This window comes from Pelodiscus sinensis, chromosome 2, assembly GCF_049634645.1.
Source record: "Pelodiscus sinensis isolate JC-2024 chromosome 2, ASM4963464v1, whole genome shotgun sequence".
In the NCBI taxonomy this organism is placed as follows: domain Eukaryota; kingdom Metazoa; phylum Chordata; order Testudines; family Trionychidae; genus Pelodiscus; species Pelodiscus sinensis.
Genome location: NC_134712.1, coordinates 35938824 through 35958328, shown reverse-complemented (window position 1 = coordinate 35958328; position 19505 = coordinate 35938824). Strand labels below are relative to the sequence as shown.

Below are 19505 nucleotides of genomic sequence, written 5' to 3'. Positions count from 1 at the left end.
CTGATTTCAGATTTGATCCAGAAGACATGAAAACTCTGAAACACAGCAGATTTCTGCTCAGTGCATGCCTGACAACTTGTGTAGGGAGAAGCTGTGCATTATTATGCTACTCACCATAAGAGGAAAAATGTGAGCATACCTGAGGCATGGCCAGTGGCGTCATGCACATAGTGAAGATTCAATCTACTACTCCTTTCTTGAACCATTGATGGCACCTGCATATCTAGCCTTCAGTTAGTCCCTGCATACTTTCCTGAACAAACATACTTCCCCTTTGCTCAAACTTCGCTCACAAGACCAGGATTCCTTCCTTAATAAATTCTAAGGATGCTGATGAAAATGAATGGAAGCAGAGGAATGTCCTCTAGTTTACAAATCAGATGAGATGCTCAGAGAATAACTTACAATTATAAATAGTTTGCACAGCTCTGACAAAACCTGAGACAAGTTTTCAGATTTTCCTATAAATTCAGTTATCTGAAGCCAGGTTCACAGAAAATGTTGCTAAAATTCAAAACTCTTCCAAGCAAATCTGGGCCAATTTACAACTATGCAATGAAATTGCACACTATGTATGAGTTTAAAATGAAAGCAGGTGAAATCTATTGATTTCCATTAAGACCATGCATTCATTCCAAATTTGCACTCAGTATATATCTCAAAGGATCTAAGCTCGAGTCATTAAATGCAACAAGAACCAGAAAAATGTTTGTATAAATCCCTATAAAGTGAAATCAAGAAGTTTAATGAAACTTTAATTAAACAACTGAAGCAGTTTGCAGTAACATGAGGCCACCAAGGTGAGTTTAGTTCATAATGAACTATTTCCATTAGTCTTTTAATACACATGGGATACCTTGTAGAAAGCAATTTTGGTATCTAATACATATAGTAGAGATGGACTTGAACTCAGACCTTGAATTAGAACACCCCTTATATTTAGGAGTGTTTGAAATCTGACCTGTGATCTGAATTCACAATTTGTAAATTGCTCCCATCATGAGATCTGCTCCTGAGTGTTGCAGAGTGCCTGCAAATTCCATTGAAGTGATTTCTCATATTCAAGCCATTTTTGATTAGCGGAGACCAGAGCCCTGATCTCACAATATACAAATTCTAGTATATTAAAAATCCATAGCTAGATCTGAGTTTTGTAGCTTGAGACTGTCTCTAGAATAAATATCATGTCTAGCTGTTCTGACTGAACAATTCTGATTTGAGACACAACAGGCCAGATTCTGCTCTCAGTTACACAAGTAAGTCTGCATCCAAAATAATTTAATTGAAACCAGTGGAATTATTCCAGATTTATACCAGGATATTCGAGGGCAGAAGTTTGCCTTCTAGCTATTATGTAAGTCTATGAATGTCTATGACATTTTCAGCTAAAATCTGCTCTCAGGTATATCCATGAGGCCCACTGACATCAGTGGAGTTGTCAAGATGAAACTGAACAGAAATTGGCCTGAAGTTTATACTGAGTACCAAACTCAATAGCATTCTACTGTGCAACTAAATCCGACTATAAACTGACTCAATGAATGAGGACCATATCCATGTCCCTTTTAATTCAATAAACCGTTTTTGTGTGTGTGTGTGTGTGTGTGTGTGTGTGTGTGTGTGTGTGTGTGTGTGTTGTTTTACTGAGGGTCCTTGTCACGCCTACCTGAGGATGGGAAGGTGCAATCCTTGGAATGCAAGATTTAGCTCTCAGTGGCAACAATGTCACCATTTGTGGATAAGGATCAATATCCAGCCGTGGTCTCTCATGAGCGGTGTGCCACTGCTTCAACTTTGCACTGGCAGTTTGTATTGCAGTTGTATGACTGACACAAAATCTGGGACCCCTGAGGGTGGGGAAAATACATACAAGTAGAATGTATTCAAAATACAAACTATTAGACAAGTGTGACATTTACTACATCAGTGTATGGTGCTGTTAATAAGCAGAGCTAAAGGCCAGACAATGGAAAAGATAAATTTACCTTCTACAATGTTCTAAATAGAAAAGTGACATATTGCCTAAATATTAGGGTTCCAAATGGCATACTGTAATATAGCTGCCCTTGTATATGCGACTGCAATTTACATTTAATTTAACATGTTACACTTAGGGTATGTCTACACTACAGCACTATTTCGAATTAATTTAATTCAAAATAATTAATTCGATTTAAGCTAATTCAAAATAATGCATCTAGACACAAAATCTATTTTGAAATAGCATTTTGCTATTTCGAAATAGTGCGTCCACACTGATTGGATGCTGGATCGCATTTAAGGGCAGCTGAAACCAGTTCCAACAGGGCATCAAGTCAGTAGTTGCTTCATGTGGCTGCTGTCTGACACTATCTGAGGCTCGTGCTTAAAGGGACCCCCTTGGACAGCCAGTTCTCAGCTTTCCCACTGGCTTGCCTACCTCGCTGATGGACAGCAAAGTGTTTTCCTCTCTGTCTGTTTTGGTCGCTCTCATTTGGGACACCACAGCACTTGACACCACAGCACTCGGCACAAGGAGGAGATGGGCTGCCCCAGGGAAAACGGGGGGGGTGATGTAAGGGACCTCCCCGAAGGGTTTGGTCTGTCCCAGCCATGCTACAGACTGCCCCTGGTGGCCAGGATTGCAGCGGGGGTTGCTCCTGGGTGTGGGGTGTGGGGCAGTGGCAGGGAACGAACACTCCCAGCCACCCTGGCACCCCAGTGATCCTCGGTTTTGTGTGTCTTTCTGCAGGTGGTCAAGGCCATCAACAGGGTGCTGCTCCACAGAGTCGTCTGCCTCACCAACCTGGATGCAGTTATCCAGGGGTTCGGCGCCCTGGGCATACCCAACTGCGGGGGGGAGGCAATCGACGGGACACACATCCCCATCCGTGCCCCGGTACACCAAGCCTCCCTGTACATCAACTGCAAGGGGTACTTCTCCGTGATCCTGCAGGCCGTGTCTGACCACCGGGGCCAGTTCATGGACATCAGTATGGGCAGGTCCGGCAAGGCACACAATGCACGGGTGTACCGCAACTCCTCCGTGTGCCAGATGCTGCACACTAGGACTTTCTTCCCCGACCGCCACATCAGGGTCAGGGACATGGACATACCAGTGTGCCTGGTGGGGGATGCGGCCTACCCCCTAAAGCCCTGGATGATGAAGCCCTACACAGGACACCTGAACTCCTCCCAGCAGGCTTCAATGCCAGGCTCACCAGGGCCTGCATTGTGGTCGAGGGGGTCTTCGGCCAGCTGAAGGCCCTCGTTAGATGCCTCCTCATCCTCCTCGACCTCTCTGAGCATAATATTTTGCACGTGGTGGCAGCGTGTTGTGTGCTCCACAATTTATGTGAGAGGAAGGGGGAGGCTTTCCTGCCAGGCTGGATGGCAGAGGCTGACCGCCTGGCTGGCCAGTATGCACAGCCCTGCACGGCTGCCATCTAGGAGGCCCTTCGGGGGGCTGTCCGCATCCGGGAAGCCCTGTGGGAGAGCTTCCAGGAGGAGGAGGACTGAAGTCCCCTTGGTGTACCCCACGGGGGCCTTGTGCCTTACATTCCACCTCCACCTCCTTCCCCTTTCCCCTCCCTAAACCCCCTTCTTGATGTACAATAAAAACACCCATGGTGCCACCAAAAATTCTCTTTATTGAACATAACTGGGGTGGGAGTTGGGGGGGGGAATGAGGGTGGGAGAGGGGAGGGGGGAAACCTGGGAGAAGGGAGCTGGAATGGGGAGACAAGGGGAGGAAGGGGGAGGGGAAGCTCAGGGTTGGGGATCTTGCTGGCACTTCTGTCTCACAGCACTGCAGGTGCGGGGGCCTTGGCGTCCCCGGGGGGGGAGTAGATATGGAGAGTGGGGTAGGAGGGACGGGGGGGCGGAAGAAGTGGAAGGGGGAGCTGGGGTGGGAGGAGGAGCAATAGCTGGGGTCGGACACAGGTGCTGGAGCAGCAGGAGGCAGCAATCGTTGCACTAGGGTCTGCAGGTACTTGCGGAGGGCACAGCCCTGCTCCCACAAGCTCTCCCACCACAGGTGCAGGTCTTCTTGCACCCAGTGCTCCTGGCTGTGGACCTGCCTTCCCAGTAACCCCAGGTGCTGCTGCTGGTACCCCTCCTGGTTGCGGGTGCACCTGCTGGCCTGGGTGTGGATTGATGTTCCAGATGGGGTGGTGCGCCCTACACTTGCAGGTGCTGCGGCTATGGTGAAACAAGAGAAGTGATCAGGTCCCCCTGGGGACACAGTGGGTGAAATCCAGCCCCCTTCTGCATGGCGGAGATGGCAGGTCTCTGCACCATCACGTCCTGCTATCCCCAGGAGTGTGAGCTGGCCCAGGACTGCATCCCAGCCACAGTGCTGCCTATAGTGTGGTGTTGGGGGAGAGGGGTATGCCCTGCCTCTGTGTAGAGGAAGCGTCTGGAGGGAGGGCAGTGTGCAGTGATTCTCCCCGGGGTCAGGAGCCTGTCATGTGTCATAGACATGTGTGGGGAACAGGCCAGGGCCCCTGCATGGCACCCAGCTGGGGCCAGATGTCCTGGCTGGCACGGCAGATGCACAGGTTGCTGCCTGCTCTGTGGTCGGCAAGGCCCACACGCACGGTCCCTGGGCTCCCTCTCCCCGCTACCTCTCATAAGGGGACCATTATGTCACTCACATGTGGAGGCCTCCATGGCCTTGGATGACACTGCTGACGGGCTCTCTGGTACAGCTCAGGGGTCCTGGGTGCAGGGCATGCTCTCTATAGGCTCCTGCGGCTCCTGGCTGACATCCTCCTCCTCTTCCTTCTCTTCCCTTGTGTCAGTGGCAGGGCCCTCTGCCCTGGGGTCAATGACCACCAGGGGGGCACGAACCATCTGACCCCCCAGGATGTGGTCCAGGGTCTCATAATGTGGTCAGGTATCTGGGGCAGCCCCAGGTTGGGAGCCCCTGGCATAGGCCTGCCACAGCTCTTTAATTTTAGTCTGCACCTGCTCCTGGCTGTGCATGTGGCCTCTGGTGGCCAGGCTGGCAGCCATGTGGCTGAGGATGGCTGCATTCCTGCATCTAATGCGGAGATCATGGGCATTGGAGGCCTCTCCCCAAAACCTCAATGAGGTCCACGATCTCCACACTAGACCAGCCAGGCGCCCACCTTTTGCGGCCCCTGGAAGGCTCCTGGGAGCTGCCAGCCTGGTCCTGGGGAGCGGTGGTGGGTTGGGTGGCAATGGGTGGCTGGCTCATGCTGTGCCAGGTGCATGGTCTGCTGGCTGTGCCCAGAGTCTGCTCCTTTAGGGGCTCCGGGGCTGGGGGGGGGCGGGAATCAGATGAGTTTTCCTGGTTGTGCCCAGAGTGGCCACCAGGGCTCCCTGGGAAGGGCTGGAGGCCCCCTATTTCGAATTAAGTGTCTACACAGCATTTAATTCGAAATAGCTATTTCAAATTTGGCGTTACTCCTTGTAGAATGAGGTTTACCAAATTCGAAATAAGCGCTCCGCTATTTTGAATTAAATTCACAATAGCGGTTTGCATGTATAGACGCTATTGAAGTTAATTAGAAATAACAGCTGTAATATCGAATTAACTTTGCAGTGTAGACATACCCTTAGTTATAAGAAAATGGAGCCAGAAGATACCCAAACTACAACTCCCTTGAGGCAATGTGGTAGCATGAACTAATTTGGTAGCCTTAGCTCATGACTGCAGATATTGTCTGGGGGCCAAGGAAGGAATGAAAAAGATTATGGTTGAATATGCTTTGCAAAATAAATTAGAATTGGAATGATCTACAACAGCAGGAAGACAGCTATTAATATTCTGTACAACTGAGATCCAACAGAAAATTGTCAGGGACAAACTGTGCATCGATTTATGCTATGTGTGACACCAATGAGTTTAGGTGAGCTGCACTGGTTGTAGTTTATTATGGCACTTGACCATGAGTCTCAGATCACTCAAACAAAAATTCATAGGGCCAAGAACTGCTGTCCCTTATGCTAACGCCAGTTCCATTTAAACAGATTGGAGGCAAAGTAAAAACAAGGTCATATACATTACACAATGGCTACATAGTTCAACTTCAGTTATCCTACCAGTAAAGAAGCAAAGGTTTCACTACTTCAGGCTGTATCCATTTTAAGTGTCTTGTATTCCACTGGTCTCCAAGTAGCAGGTCCAGTTTGAGTAAGACTTCTGAGTTGAGAAAATAATCTCCACTGCTCACTAGATAGAGTTTTTTCATTTTATCAAGCTGTCTTGAATCAAAGAAAACATATACCTACATTACTCCCTGTTTATATATTGATAGACTCCAACAACAGAAGGGACCATTGTGATACTCTAGTCTGACCTGGATAGCACAGGCCATAAAACTTCCCCAAAAAATAATTCCCAATATATTTTAGAAAAACTTCAAATCTTGATTTTAAAATTATCAATGTTGGAGAATCTGCAACAACCATTGTTAAATTGTTCCAATGGTTAATTACCATCACTGTTAAAAAATTAAACCTTATTTCCAATCTGAATTTGTCCAGCTTCAACTTCCACCCATTAGATCATATTATGCCTTTCTCTGATAGACTGAAGAGCCCATTAAGTAATATATTGTTCCCCCTTGTAGGTACTTACAAGGTACATCTACACTTACAGTAGCATGTAAGTACAGACATTGCACACCCAGCTAGCAAGGGTATAAATAGCAGTTTAGCCAGGAAGCCACAGCTTAGGCAAGCAGAACAGAGAAGAGTGCCTTACATGTCTGAACCCCCAGGGTATATACATGGTGACCATATTTTCTGAATAAAAAATGGGAACACATGATATAACAGCCCTACCATCAATCAAAAGTTAGCCACCCCCTGACCTCATTAGACAACCCCCCGACCTTCTAGGCCTACCTGCCACAGGAAATCCCACCCTGGCATAGTACTTCCAGGGTCAAGATGGACAGATGACCAGAACGTAACCCTCCTCTAAGAACTCCTCCCACCATTCTCTACCAATAGGGATTGGTTTTGGCCCATAGGACTGCCTCAGGACCAATCGGGAGTTTTGGATGAGGTGACTGGTCTGAAAGTGAGTCGTGTGACTGCTCTAAGAACTCCTCCCACCACCCTCTACCAATTGAGATGGGTTTGGGCCCCTTTGTGAAGTGCCATCTCCTCTTTTTGCCAAAGATAAGAGGCAATGGAGAAGGCTGGTAGTGCCTGCTCCCTGCCATAAGCCTTCCCCAAGCATGTGCTTCACCAGAGGGCTCTCACCATACATAATTAGCAAACAGAGCCCCTCACCCTGAGACCTAGAGTGTCACATCCCATCAGGGATTTGCTAGTTGGCAAATGAGGAAAATTGGTTGTGTCATTGGCAGGGCACATCTGCTCTGCCAGTGTGAGACCTCATGTGGTCATGATAGACTTAGCAAGAGTGAATGTAGTGCAGAGGGAAAACCACTTGTAAACTTGTAGCTTCTGGTCCATGCTGCAGAGCCTTTGGATCTGCATGGGAAAAGAGAGAGCTCTCACCATGGGCTCCGCCAGGCAATCTCTCCTTGTAGCACTGCTGCTAATGCCCAAATCCTCTGAGAAAGGGTGCTCCGGAGAGACTGTAATGAAGTCAGTAATCTCCAGGAGCTGAAGACAGCTGTATTGGTGGCCATAAAGTGAATAGAGCTGTTTCTCCCACACTGCTGCAGCTCTGTCTTTTAGTGTGGGTCTTGATAGAGGCAGGCTAGAGGTGTGGGGTGTTGGCAGATTGGTAGTGAGCAGGCTGGGGGTTCAGGGTCTGGGCTGGAGCAGAAGGGGGGCCACGTACATGCTTTAGCGAGGCTCCCAACAGTGTGTCCCAGGCTAGGCACTGCCTCCTACTGCTCCTATTGGCTGGATTCCAGAGCATCAGGAAAGCCTTCAGGAAGCGTCCCTGTGCTCCTGTTCCCCCAACCAGGGGAAGGGATGGGAGGGAATAGCAGCATGCAGGCGCTTCTAGATGAGCTTCTTCATTCTGGGACATTTTTAGTGCTTTAGGAGGCACCGTATCATGATATTTAAAATCGTGACTGTCCCAGAAAACCCAGTCCATATGGTCGACGTAGGTATTTACCTTCCACATCTCTCTATGGCTGTGTCTACATTGGCAAGATTTAGTGCAAAAGTGGCCGCTTTTGCGCAAAATCTTGCCACCTGTCTACACTGGCCATGAGGATTTGCGCAAGAACACTGACGGTCTATTGTATGAAATCAGTGCTTCTTGCACAAATACTCTGATGCTCCCACTCAGGGCTAAGTCCTCTTGCGCAAGTGTTCTTGCACAAGAGGGCAGTGTAGACAGGTAACATCAATTTCTTGCGTAAGAAAGCCCGATGGCTAAAATGGCCATCGGAGCTTTCTTATGCAAGAGAGCGTCTACACTGGCACAGATGCTTTTGCGCAAAAGCGCATCTTTTGAGCAAAGGCACATGCCAGTATAGACACTCTCTTATTCAAATACTCTAATGCAAAAACTCTTGCGTTTAGAGTATTTGCGCTAAATCTTGCCAGTCTAGATGTAGCCCAAATGTCCAGGCAGAGCCTCCCATGCCTACACTGCTGTTTTTATCATTTATAGTGTCCTGCTGCCTACTCACTGCTGGAGCCTTTCCCCACCACAGTGAAAGGCTCAGGCACTGTGGAAAACTTCCAGAAGCTCCCTGATGCCTGAGCCTTTCTCCGGGATGTGTAGCTACACACCAAAGGGACAAGTATGTATGTAACTTGCCTTTCACTCTGGCATGTAGCCACACTTGTAGTACCAGTGCTCTACATGATACCATAGTCTTAGAATATAATCAAGTTACCCTTTAACCTTTTCTGTGTTAGACTAAATAGACTGATCTCCTCAAGCATGGGCAGTTGGTGAAGCAATCTCCCCAGCCCTTGGCCCAGTTTAGAAACACTTATCTATACTGTGATGGTCACCATTTTTACAAGACTGTGATATATGGTGTACAAAGCATGACTTGTGAGGGATCACTTGAAAACTAACAACTTGCTGAACATTATTGTCCTGATAAAATACAACTTTATATTCAATATTGCTATGCATAAGTTTCTACTATATAATATTGCTGTAACAGACTCCAAATTTAGGGTGTGAATAAGAAATGTACATTTCATCACAGGGACAACTCAAACCTCAAGTCCACAAAATACTGTTTGTCACCTGCACTCTAGCTGGGGATAATCCTCAAAGAGGGGACAGTGGAATAAGAATGAAGGCTTGTCTACACTGGCACATTTTTCCCCAAAAAACTGCCTTTTGGCGACAAAACAATGAGAGCATTTACACTGCAATGCAACTTTTGTTGGGAAAAGCACCCAGTTTTGGTGACAAAAAACTGCCAGCCTTACGAGAGACTCTCCCCCTCCTTTATTGTTGACAAAGAGCCAGTGTGAACTCTGCTGTTTGTTTTGTCAGGAGAACTGGCTTCTGTCAGTATCCCACAATGTCTGCCTTGATGCTGTGCTCCGTGTTTTGTGATCTCTGCTGCCCTGCAGGCATGCGACTCTCCCCTTTCAAAGCTCCAGGAGGTATCTGATAGCTGAGTGAGCCACTCCATTTGGGGAAGAAGGTGCAAATCATTAGAATGCTTCTATTCTGCTCTGCTAGGAAAACAGCAGAAGGCAGACTGCTGCTGCCAGGGGAGAGCTGGAGACACTGCTGTGTTGCTTTGACATTCCTCAGCATGGAGCTATGAGAGAATCCCAAGAAGTGCAGGGATCAGCTATGCCTTCGCACATCACTGCACTGTGAGATGGTTATCCACATTGCTTTGCTCTATCTGTTATCAGAGTGCTAGCAATGTGGCCATGAAATGTCGACAATGGGAGGCAGAAAAAACAGTTTGACTGGTTTTCACTTTCTGCAACTTTTCCATGTCAACAGCACCTTTGTCGACAAACCTTCCCAGTGTAGACATAGCCTGAGAGACAGTGGTCTCTACTTCATCCCTCTCTCTTCCCATTTCTACTCTCAGCAGCTACAATGCTTGAAAGACAAAAAAGGAAACATCTTTGAACTGGGAGAGGGGCCCTAGCTGGGAGTACAGACTGTTATATTTGGCAAGACAAAACCCCTTTGCTTTTAAGTCCACTTAGCTTGTTAAATTAGGTATTAGCTTGTATTTTATCCTTTTATTTTCTTTTTATAACCAATCCTGATGTTATGCATCACCACTTGTAATCACTTAAAATTCATCTTCTTGCACTTAATAAACTTATCTTATTGTTTTATCTCATCAAGTCTGTTTGGATTAAAGTGTGTGGGGAACTCTATTTGGAATAGAGAGGCTGGTACATTATCATTTTCCTTTGATGAAATGGCACACTTTCTATGAGCCTGACTTTCTATGAGCCTGTACAGTTTGGAAGGGTATTGAGCAGCGCAGGCACTGAAGTATGTTTTTGCCAATGAGTGCTTGCTCCTCTCTGCCCCATTCCTCCATTGTGAGTGGTAGGCATGTCAGGGCCTCATGAGGAAGAGGTCAAGCTGGGGAAGAGACCCACAAAATATTATTCCAGCCTTGCATATCTCGCCCCCTTCTTTTTAGTGGGTGCTTGAGCTCCAGAACACCCACAGAGTTGGTGCCTATGTTGAGCAGCATAAGACACACATTTCCCACACATAATCATGACTTATATACAGGGCTGGGACTAGGAATTTGTGGGTATTGCCCTGTATCTGAGTTATGAATGACTGATCTGACTGTTCATGTATTTAGCTGGGAGTGAATTTTCATACCGAAGGCTGTGCAGGGGTGAAAATAACTTAAATTTCTTACAGGTACTATACTATCACAACCCACCCACCCTTGGGAGGATCTTAGGCCAGGAGTGGTTGTGATACAATGGTACAGGGGGGTGAGGAGTGGGGGGGCCTTAGGGCAGCATGCAGGGGGCTCAGGGCAGAGGGTTGTGGGTGCAGGAGTTAGGGCAGAGTGCTGGTGATATGGGGGGTGCAGGAGTCAGGGTATGTGGCTCAGGGAAGGGGGCTGGGTATGTGTAGGGATGAGTATGAGAGGGAGCAAGGGTGCCATTTCATGGGGGGGGGGGTGGCTGCAGACACACATACTGGGTCCCTGTTGATTTTCCTGCTTCCTATGACTAGGGAGTGAGAGAAAAGTGCAGAACCTCCTGCATTCCTCTCACTCCTGGCTGCCCAGGGGAGGAGGAGAAGAGGAATGCAGCAGGCAGTACACTTTCCCTCACTTCCTAGTCAGAGGAAGCAGGAAGCAGCAAAAGCAACAGGGGCCTGGTATGTGCAGCTGCAGCCCCACTGACTCATAAAAATAATGGCAGCGGGGAGACCTCAGGGCTGGGGCAGTCCCAGTGGTGAGGGATACTCCTCCCCCCCCCCCCCCCCAGCCAGCCCCTTTAACCTGCCTGGCTGCCTGCTTTGAGTGCAGCAGCCTGCCGGGAGCTGGACTGGGAGTGCCCCGTGCCTCACACTGCAGCCAAATGCCCCAGTCAGCCAACTTCTTGCCAGAATACCACACCAGTTTATATTTACCTCTGAGGCTATGCGAAGAGCCCAGGAATTGATATTTTGACACCAAAGCAATGTAAAAGGCATCCCAGGCTAGGGAATTAATGGGAGCTGCTCAACAGCCATAGGTACCGTGACATACACATTCTCAAGAATGCCACCAAGGAACGGATTAGCCATGTTGGTCATAGCATCACACTGGGAGTTCATGTTCGGCTAATTACCCATCATAACCCCCAAATCACTGTGTACTTGCAGCCTGCATACCAAGTGATCCAGATTGCTCTGTATTAGTGATCTGTCCTCTTCATTATTTACTGCTCCCCTAATCTTTTAGTCATCTGTACACTTTATCGGGGATGATTTTATGTTTTATTAATGACCCGGAAGAAAATGTTAGATAACATAGGCTAGGGGAATGGCAGCTCAGGAAACTGCTTGTCTAGAGGCTTTCCCCTTGTTGCTCTCATTGGCTAAAATCACAGCCAATGAGAGCAGCGGGGGTGATGGATGGGAGGGGCAAGGGGCATTGAACAATGTGTTCCCCGGGAAGCTGCATCAGGGAAGCACCCCCTCCTCCTTATACCCAGACCCTTCAATTCCCTTCCCCTTACACACACACCTCTTGCTGAGACCCCGAACTCTCTCCCTGTTCCTGCACTCTCCCTCCCTCAACCTCTATCTCCATCCTACTCCTGCACTCTCCCTCCTGCTCAGACCTTGCACCCCCACTCCCACCAGAACTCCACCTCCCACCCAGGCCCCCCAACACTTAGCCCACTCTTGCACTTAACCTCTCATCCAGATCCCACACCTACAACTCCTTCCTCTCATCCAGACCTTGCACCCCCAGCCTGCTCCTTCACCCAACCTCTCATTGAAACCCTGCATCCCCACCTCAATCCGCATCCTACCTCAGGTACAAACAGGGCCAGATTGGGGGGGGGCCTAGCCAGGCAGCTGCCCGGGGTGCCAACCTATGGGGGGGCACCTGATGGCAGCTGTAAGGGGTGCTGTGGGCTATGCAGTGCCCCTTAGAGCTGCCATCAGGCGCTGTGCCCCAGATTGCAGCTGTAAGTTACACAGCACATCGGGGGGCAGAGCTGCACATGCGTCGTGCACCTAGGGGCGGAGCCGTTCATGCGTTGCGCTCTCACTGCCCGGGGCGCAGGAATGGCTCGAGCCGGCCCTAGGTACAAAATGAAAGTGACAATGTAAGTGAGAAAATTTGTGAATTACAACAACACGATTTTGACATGAACAATAAACAAGTACTGCTTACAGTGAAACTGGAGATAAGCACACTGTGAATGAATCGCCTAATAAATATAGATGCGAACACAGTAATGAGATTGTAAGTGAAAGAAATGCACAAAACGGTAATCCAAAAAAGGAGTGGGGGAAAAAAAACCCACACAGAAATACAATACTAACTACTTGAAAATAGGATTTTTTATGGATGGGAGATGAAGAAGATCCCAATCCACATTGTGATCGGTGTTACAAAACTTTGTCTAATGAAGCAATTAAACCATTGAAGCTTAAATGCCATTTTGAATTAAAATACAAAGACCTGTTGAGTTGTTTAACAACAAATGCATATAAGGTCTCATATAAGGTATCCCTGTTGGTGGGAAAAATGGATAAAGATGATACTATAGCAGAGAACCTGACCAAGCCTGCAGCAAAACTAATGAATAACATAATGTTGGAAGAAAAGGCAAAGAATATAATTGACAAGGGACCTCTTTTGAATTTTACCATTAAGCGCTGAATAACATCCATGGCTGGAAATGTGAAATTCCAGCTTTTGGCAAAGACTGCATCAAAGCCGGTACTTTTTTTGCAACTTGATGAGTCCACCAACATAGCAAAGGATGTTAACCTCCTTTCGTATGTCCAGTATGCTTATGCCAGGAAAGCACACAATGATTTTTTTTGTTGTTCTCTGCATTCCAATACAAGAGAAGCTATCTTTGAAATATACAACTATTTCATTGTAAGTAGTAATGTGGATAAACATTTGCACCCCAACTCTTGCCCAGGTGCTGGCATTTGCACCAATGGTACCACAGAAACGACTGGAAAGTTGAAGGGCTTACTTGCGCATGTCCAAAAACTTGCACCATTAGTGGTAGCAAAACACCATAGCATTCACCAGGAACAACTTGCTGTGAGGAAGATACCTGCAGGCCTAAAACCATTCTGGATGAAGCAGTATGAATTGTACATTTTATTAAAGGGCATCCTTTAAAAAACACACACACATTTTTAACGCCCTGTGTGAGGAGATGGGGAGTGGACACACAAAACTTCTTTTTCACACCGAAGTTCACTGATTGTGAAGGGGAAAAATGCCTCACCTATGTCTTTAAACTACATGAAAAGGTAAAAATCTACTAGCATGACAGTGGCTTTCAAGTCTTTGAGCTCTCAGACAGAATCCATGACTTCTCATGGCTTGCCCAACTAGCAGAGCTGGCTGATATTTTTAGTATTCTGAATGGACTGAATCATGCTTTGCAGAGAAGAGTGATCACAATCTTTAATGTGCAGGACAAAATAAAAGCTTTACACAAGAAGATGGAGCTATGGTGTGCCCACCTCAATTACAGAGGATTTGACTCTTTTACAACTCTGGCCAATTTCATTCTTATAGCTGAAAAAGAAATTGATGGGAAAATTGTAGAAGACTTCAAAGTGCACTTACTCCTCATGTGCAATTTGGAAAAATATTTCCCAGAACCAGATGTAAGTTTTGAGTGGATTCGTCATCCTTTTGGAAACAAGGAGTACATTGAAGAGATCAGTGTCAAGCTTACACATAAAGCAGTAGGTAATCTTGAGGATATTGCATCAGATGGAATGCTGAAGCAGATTTTCCAAGAAAAGAGTTTGACGGACTTTTGGCTTCACGTATAACAAGGGCTGCAAAATATGGTTTCCCCCCCCCCCCCCCCCCAGGATGCTTAAAGCATCTCTCTAAACTCTGCAAGACTAAGGGGAGAATAACAAGGGAAGGGGAAAGAGGCTTTATATGCTGTCCCCACCCACAGCACGATTTGCAACTCCCATTGGCCAGTTTCTTGCCAATGGGAGCTGCTTGTTAGAAAGCATGCAAAGTAACCTTCCCGCCTCTGGGCTCGCAGCATTTAGACTCAGCCACACATGGCCTCTACAATTAGTGTAGGGCCATGGAAAGCGGGGACCCTGGCTGAGGAACCAGCTGGGCTGCTTGCCAGGAGCTGCCCAGGTAAGTCTCTCCTGGCCAGAGCCTGCCTCTGGCACTCCAGCCGTTCCCTCTCCCCAACTGTCTGCCTCCCTCCTGTGCCCCTACCCCATATGACCCAAATCTTCTGCGATCTTGCTCCCTTACTCACCCCCCGACCCTGCACCCCTCCTACACTCTCTTCAAAGTCACAAATCCCTCCTAGACCTTGCACCCCAATCCCCTACCCATGGTCACAACCCAAATCTCTGCACCCCCTCCTGCACTCCTGCCCCAGGTCAAAACCCACTCCCAGACCCTATACTCCCTCCTACTGCCCTCCTCCAGGTCAGAATCCTACCCTTCACCCATATCCCCTCCAAGACCCTGCAGCTTCTCCTGTACCATAGTCTCCTGTACCAGGTCACAACCCCCTTCTTGAATCAAACACCTTTGCAGATCCCACATCCCCTCCTGCATACCAGCCCTTTACACCAAGTCCCCCTCTGCACTCAACCTCCAACCTAGACCCTACACCTCCTCCATTAATATCTTAGAAGTCCATGACTACTTACTAAATTCTTGGAGTGCTACCCCTCCCCTCAGAAATTATTGCCCACCCCGACATACAGTCAGAGTACCCTCGGTTCACCAAGAAAGCTCGGAAGCACCTGTTGCCATTTCCAACAACATGCAACTGCAAAATTGCATTTTTAGCACTTGTAGATTTGAAAACCAAAAAGAGACATCAACTGAAAGTGGAGACTGATATGAGTCTTAAGTTCTGCAGCTTAAAGCCAGTCTGATGTCTCAACAAAAGCAGCACCACTCATCATCTCATTAGGATGGTAGATGGGAATGAACAAGGTAAGCAGTGGTGGTTTTATGTAACTGGGGGATTTTACTATTATTATTATTATTCAATCATATTATATACAAAAAGATCTAAATGTGATAGCTGCATATTTATGTATTCATATTAGGCTACAGGAGCCTAATATTAATACATTAGTATTTAAGATATTTAGAGATAAGTGAATGCATTTTGTCATCATGGGAGGCTGGCTGGTAGTCCACAGAAAAGTTTGTAACATTGAGAAGGGTGGACCAGGGTCCAAAAAGTTTGAGAAACACTTATCTAGATAAACTACTTCATATTGGTCTGGCACTTTTTAGGACACATTGTTGATTAAAGTGCTGAAAGATAGCCAGGACATTAGCCTAAAGTGCATCACCAGGTAACCAAAATAACCATAGCACATTTAGAAGGCAGTGTTCTGTTCATCACTTTCCATAATATGTACAAGCTAACAGACTCCCCAGAGGCCCAACTTAGTAAATATGTGGGCAGCCCACATGCAGCTCAAGAATCAGGGCCAGAGGGTACTGATTCCTTGTCATTACTGGTGATGTTGATTTATGGTTAAACCCTTGGAAGGTATTTATGGCATGTGGCCAGTTCAGGTTTGGGTGTGGTGTAAATCTTCCTGAACAGCAATTTTACCCCTACCTGTAATTCTGTGGGGGCAGATATAGGCCTGGTGTGGGCAAGGTTTTCCATATTCTTCATTTCAAGCAGGAGGAAAGAATTCTTGGGAAAATGGAAGGTTCTGAGTTATTACAGATAATTCTTTTCCAGTTATCTGCCTGGTGGGTCTTGCCTACATGCTCAGCATCTAACTGACCACTATATTTGGGGTCAGGAAGGAATTTTCCCACAGGTCAGACTGGCTGAATGAGTCCCTGGAAATTTTTTGCTTTCTTCTCAATATGGAGCATGGGACATTTGCAGGTCTAAACTAGAATACATGTTGAATTCTCTATAACTTGAAACCTTTAAACCATGATTTGAAGACTTCAGTAACTCACCATGAAGATAGGGATCTATTTCAGGAGTAGGTGAGGTTCTATGGCCTGCAATGTGCAAGGAGGTTAGACTAGATGATCACAATGGTCCCTTCTGACCTTAAGTTTATGAGCTTAAAATCCCATTCCCTAGTAAGAGTTGGTGGTCTCTAGCTGATACCATTTAATACCACTTCTTGGGCTTCATTAGTTAGGATACCAATCTATAAGCATTCAAGATCATATTATTTCAAATTATCTGTGACTTGGAAATGAGCACTACTATTTTTTACATAAAGCGCCAATCCCCTTTCTCTTTTGCCCACGCAAACTTTCCTAAATATGTTAAAACAATAGATATTAATATTCAGTCATAACAGCCACAATTCATGCCATTGAGCAAACAGTTTTCATTCTAGAAAAATGTTTTCAAATGTCTCTAAACAGAAGAAGTCAAAACATGTCTCTACTGGCTTAGGACAAGTGACCTAAGTTGAATAAAACATTTATTAGGGAAGTGTGTCACACTCTATGCCCTGCTTGTAACTTTAAAATCTTACATTTATAGAGTATCTTTCGTTTTGTTTTCATGAAGACATTTATTCATATTCAGTTTTATAAAAACCCCTTTTGTACAAAGCCTTAATTCTGACCCAGATACTGATCTCGTACTAGTTTTGCACACATTTAACTCAGCCAACTTCAGTAGTTATTCCCGAATTACCCTTGTATTAATGAAATAATCAGAATTAGTGGCATTGTGTCTGCATTATTCACTCATGTCTGTTATGAATGGGTAATTCTAAATACTCAAATAAAATTTATCTAGCCTTCTTTATAAGCATTAAGAACAATAGGAAATACCTTTGCTGCCTTCTAGTGTCCTTTAGGACCTTTAGTCTTTCAATGTCCATCCAGAACCACCAATACCTTTCACCCAAAGTTCCTTTTATGAACTTCTTAAATTTTTCAAACTCATTTCTGTTGCCAATATCATAAGTTCTGTGACTGGTACACCAGGCAGCCCGAATGTCTTCGACATCACTTTCAGACCTTGAACTTGAATTCACTTCTTCGGTCTCCTGTTCTATGCAATATCCTTTGGAATCTAACCTGCTGGATGGAGAGACACTTTGGGAAATAAGTGGGTCTGCAGCAGTAGCAGAAAGCTGATCTGATAACTGATGTATAAATACTTTGGACAGTTTACTGAAATTCATATAAGTCTTGCTCTTAGTTGCCTGTTGTCCTGTCAGTTTTGAGATTGATTCATTCACTATATACTGAATATAAGCTGATGTAAACTCTTCTAATGTTTGAAAAGTTGCTATTTCCTGTCCATCGTCATAGTCCAGATTTGCTTCGTCCTCAGCAGCATTCTCCCATTTCTGGTCTAGGTATACTCTTAACATAATTTGAGAAGCAGTATCAGCAATGGATACAGAAGTGTCTTCCTCTGTACTTTTGGATCTCCCACTAACATCGTTAGTTTTTGCTGTTCCAGTCTTCTGTGAGAGGGGGAGACTCCTTTGATTGTATTCCATTGCCAAAGAATCCACTCCTGCATTGAATCAGAAGAGATCATTGAAAGCTCTCTCAGATTCAGAACTGTTCTCCTGGCCAACATCAACAAGTTTTCAAAGTTATAAAAATTGGAACATATCTGCATTTTGTTGTTGGCAGTAATGGAAAGTGCTACACTGGCACAGTTGGGATCAACAGACTTGCTTGAGCTGCAGCCACCTTGCTTTAAACGGGAGGGGTCTTCTGCCATAACAGTCTCTGTGAGAGCCCCTGGAGTCTGTAAAACTCATTCCCCACCTTTGTCTACCAGATCTCTGCATTCTCTAACATCCATCCCCCACCAGTGCAACCTAGCTTGCCAGCACCCCACCAACTAGCATCTCAACCCATAGGCACCTCCCTCCCCAGAGCATCTATTAAATGTCTGGTCATGCTGCAGGGCCCATCTTTTCTCCCTTGCATATGGTGAGGTGGTTTGAGGTGTGAGCTACATTGTAATTTGAGCAATGCAGTCATGCTTTATTGCCAGGCAAGAGTTCTCATGCGGATTAAAAAATCCACCCTGAATGAGGGATGGTAGCTTTATTGCTGGGAGCGTGGCTCCTGGAGACAAAGCGCTGTCTAGACTGGTGCCTTTCAATGCTAAAACTTTTGTCACTTATGGGGTATGGTTTTTTACACTTCTAACCAACTAAACGTTTGGCCCTGAAAGTGACAGTGTAGACACAGTCGTAGTTAGGAGCAACAGGGAATAATAAGTGGCAGATATTTATCTACTTAGGGTGGAATGGAATGTCTATAATTCGTCATATTGGAAAACGCCATTAACTTCTTGATTTTAATTGTTGTCAGATTGATCAAAGCGTTAGGCAGGTGCTTGTCAATGGAATGACACCTTTTAGAAAGAGTAAATAAACAAATGAACATTCCTGGGACCTTGGGTCCTGGGACTCTGTGATCGCAAGAATGGCCATATTGGGTCACATCAAAAGGTTGATTCAGCCCAGTGGCCTATCTTCTAACCAGTGGCCAATGCTAGGTGCCTCAGAGGGAATGAACAGAACAGGTATCATCAAGTGATCCATTCCCTGTTGCCCATTCCCAGCTTCTGGCAAACAGGGGCTAGGAGTACCATCCCTGCTCATCCTGACTAATAACCTTTAATGGACTTATCCTCCATGAATGTATCTAGTTCTTTTTCGAACCCTGTTATAGTCTTGGGATTCACGATATCATCTGGCAAGCAGTTCCATAGGTTGCTGGTGTTCTGTGAAGAAATACAAATTGAACCTCTCTATTCTGACACCCTGGGGACTTGATCGGGGCTGAACCAGAGAATTTGCTGAACCATGAAAGGTAAATATTGTCTAGCATCATGACCAACACTGTTTAGTGGGCTCTTAGAAGACATTTAGGGATACATTAGAGCTACATAACAGCAGAAGAGAACACTGC

The 19505-nt window shown here is 46.1% G+C and overlaps 1 protein-coding gene across 4 annotated transcripts in view; it reads right to left on the bottom strand.

Moving 5' to 3' along the window:
- The window catches only part of RGS22 (regulator of G protein signaling 22), a 111836-nt gene that overhangs the window by 54993 nt on the left and 37338 nt on the right, over positions 1 to 19505 (bottom strand). For all 4 annotated transcript variants that reach the window (XR_012901293.1, XM_025184322.2, XM_025184323.2 and 1 more), the window contains 3 exons: positions 17391 to 18087; positions 6049 to 6210; positions 1667 to 1847 (listed from right to left, as the gene is read on the bottom strand). Coding sequence is in view for 3 of the 4 variants with exons in the window: in XM_025184322.2 (XP_025040107.1) it covers positions 1667 to 1847; positions 6049 to 6210; positions 17391 to 18087 (1040 nt within the window). In the remaining variant the exon portion in view is untranslated. The remainder of the gene's footprint in view (positions 1 to 1666; positions 1848 to 6048; positions 6211 to 17390; positions 18088 to 19505) is intronic.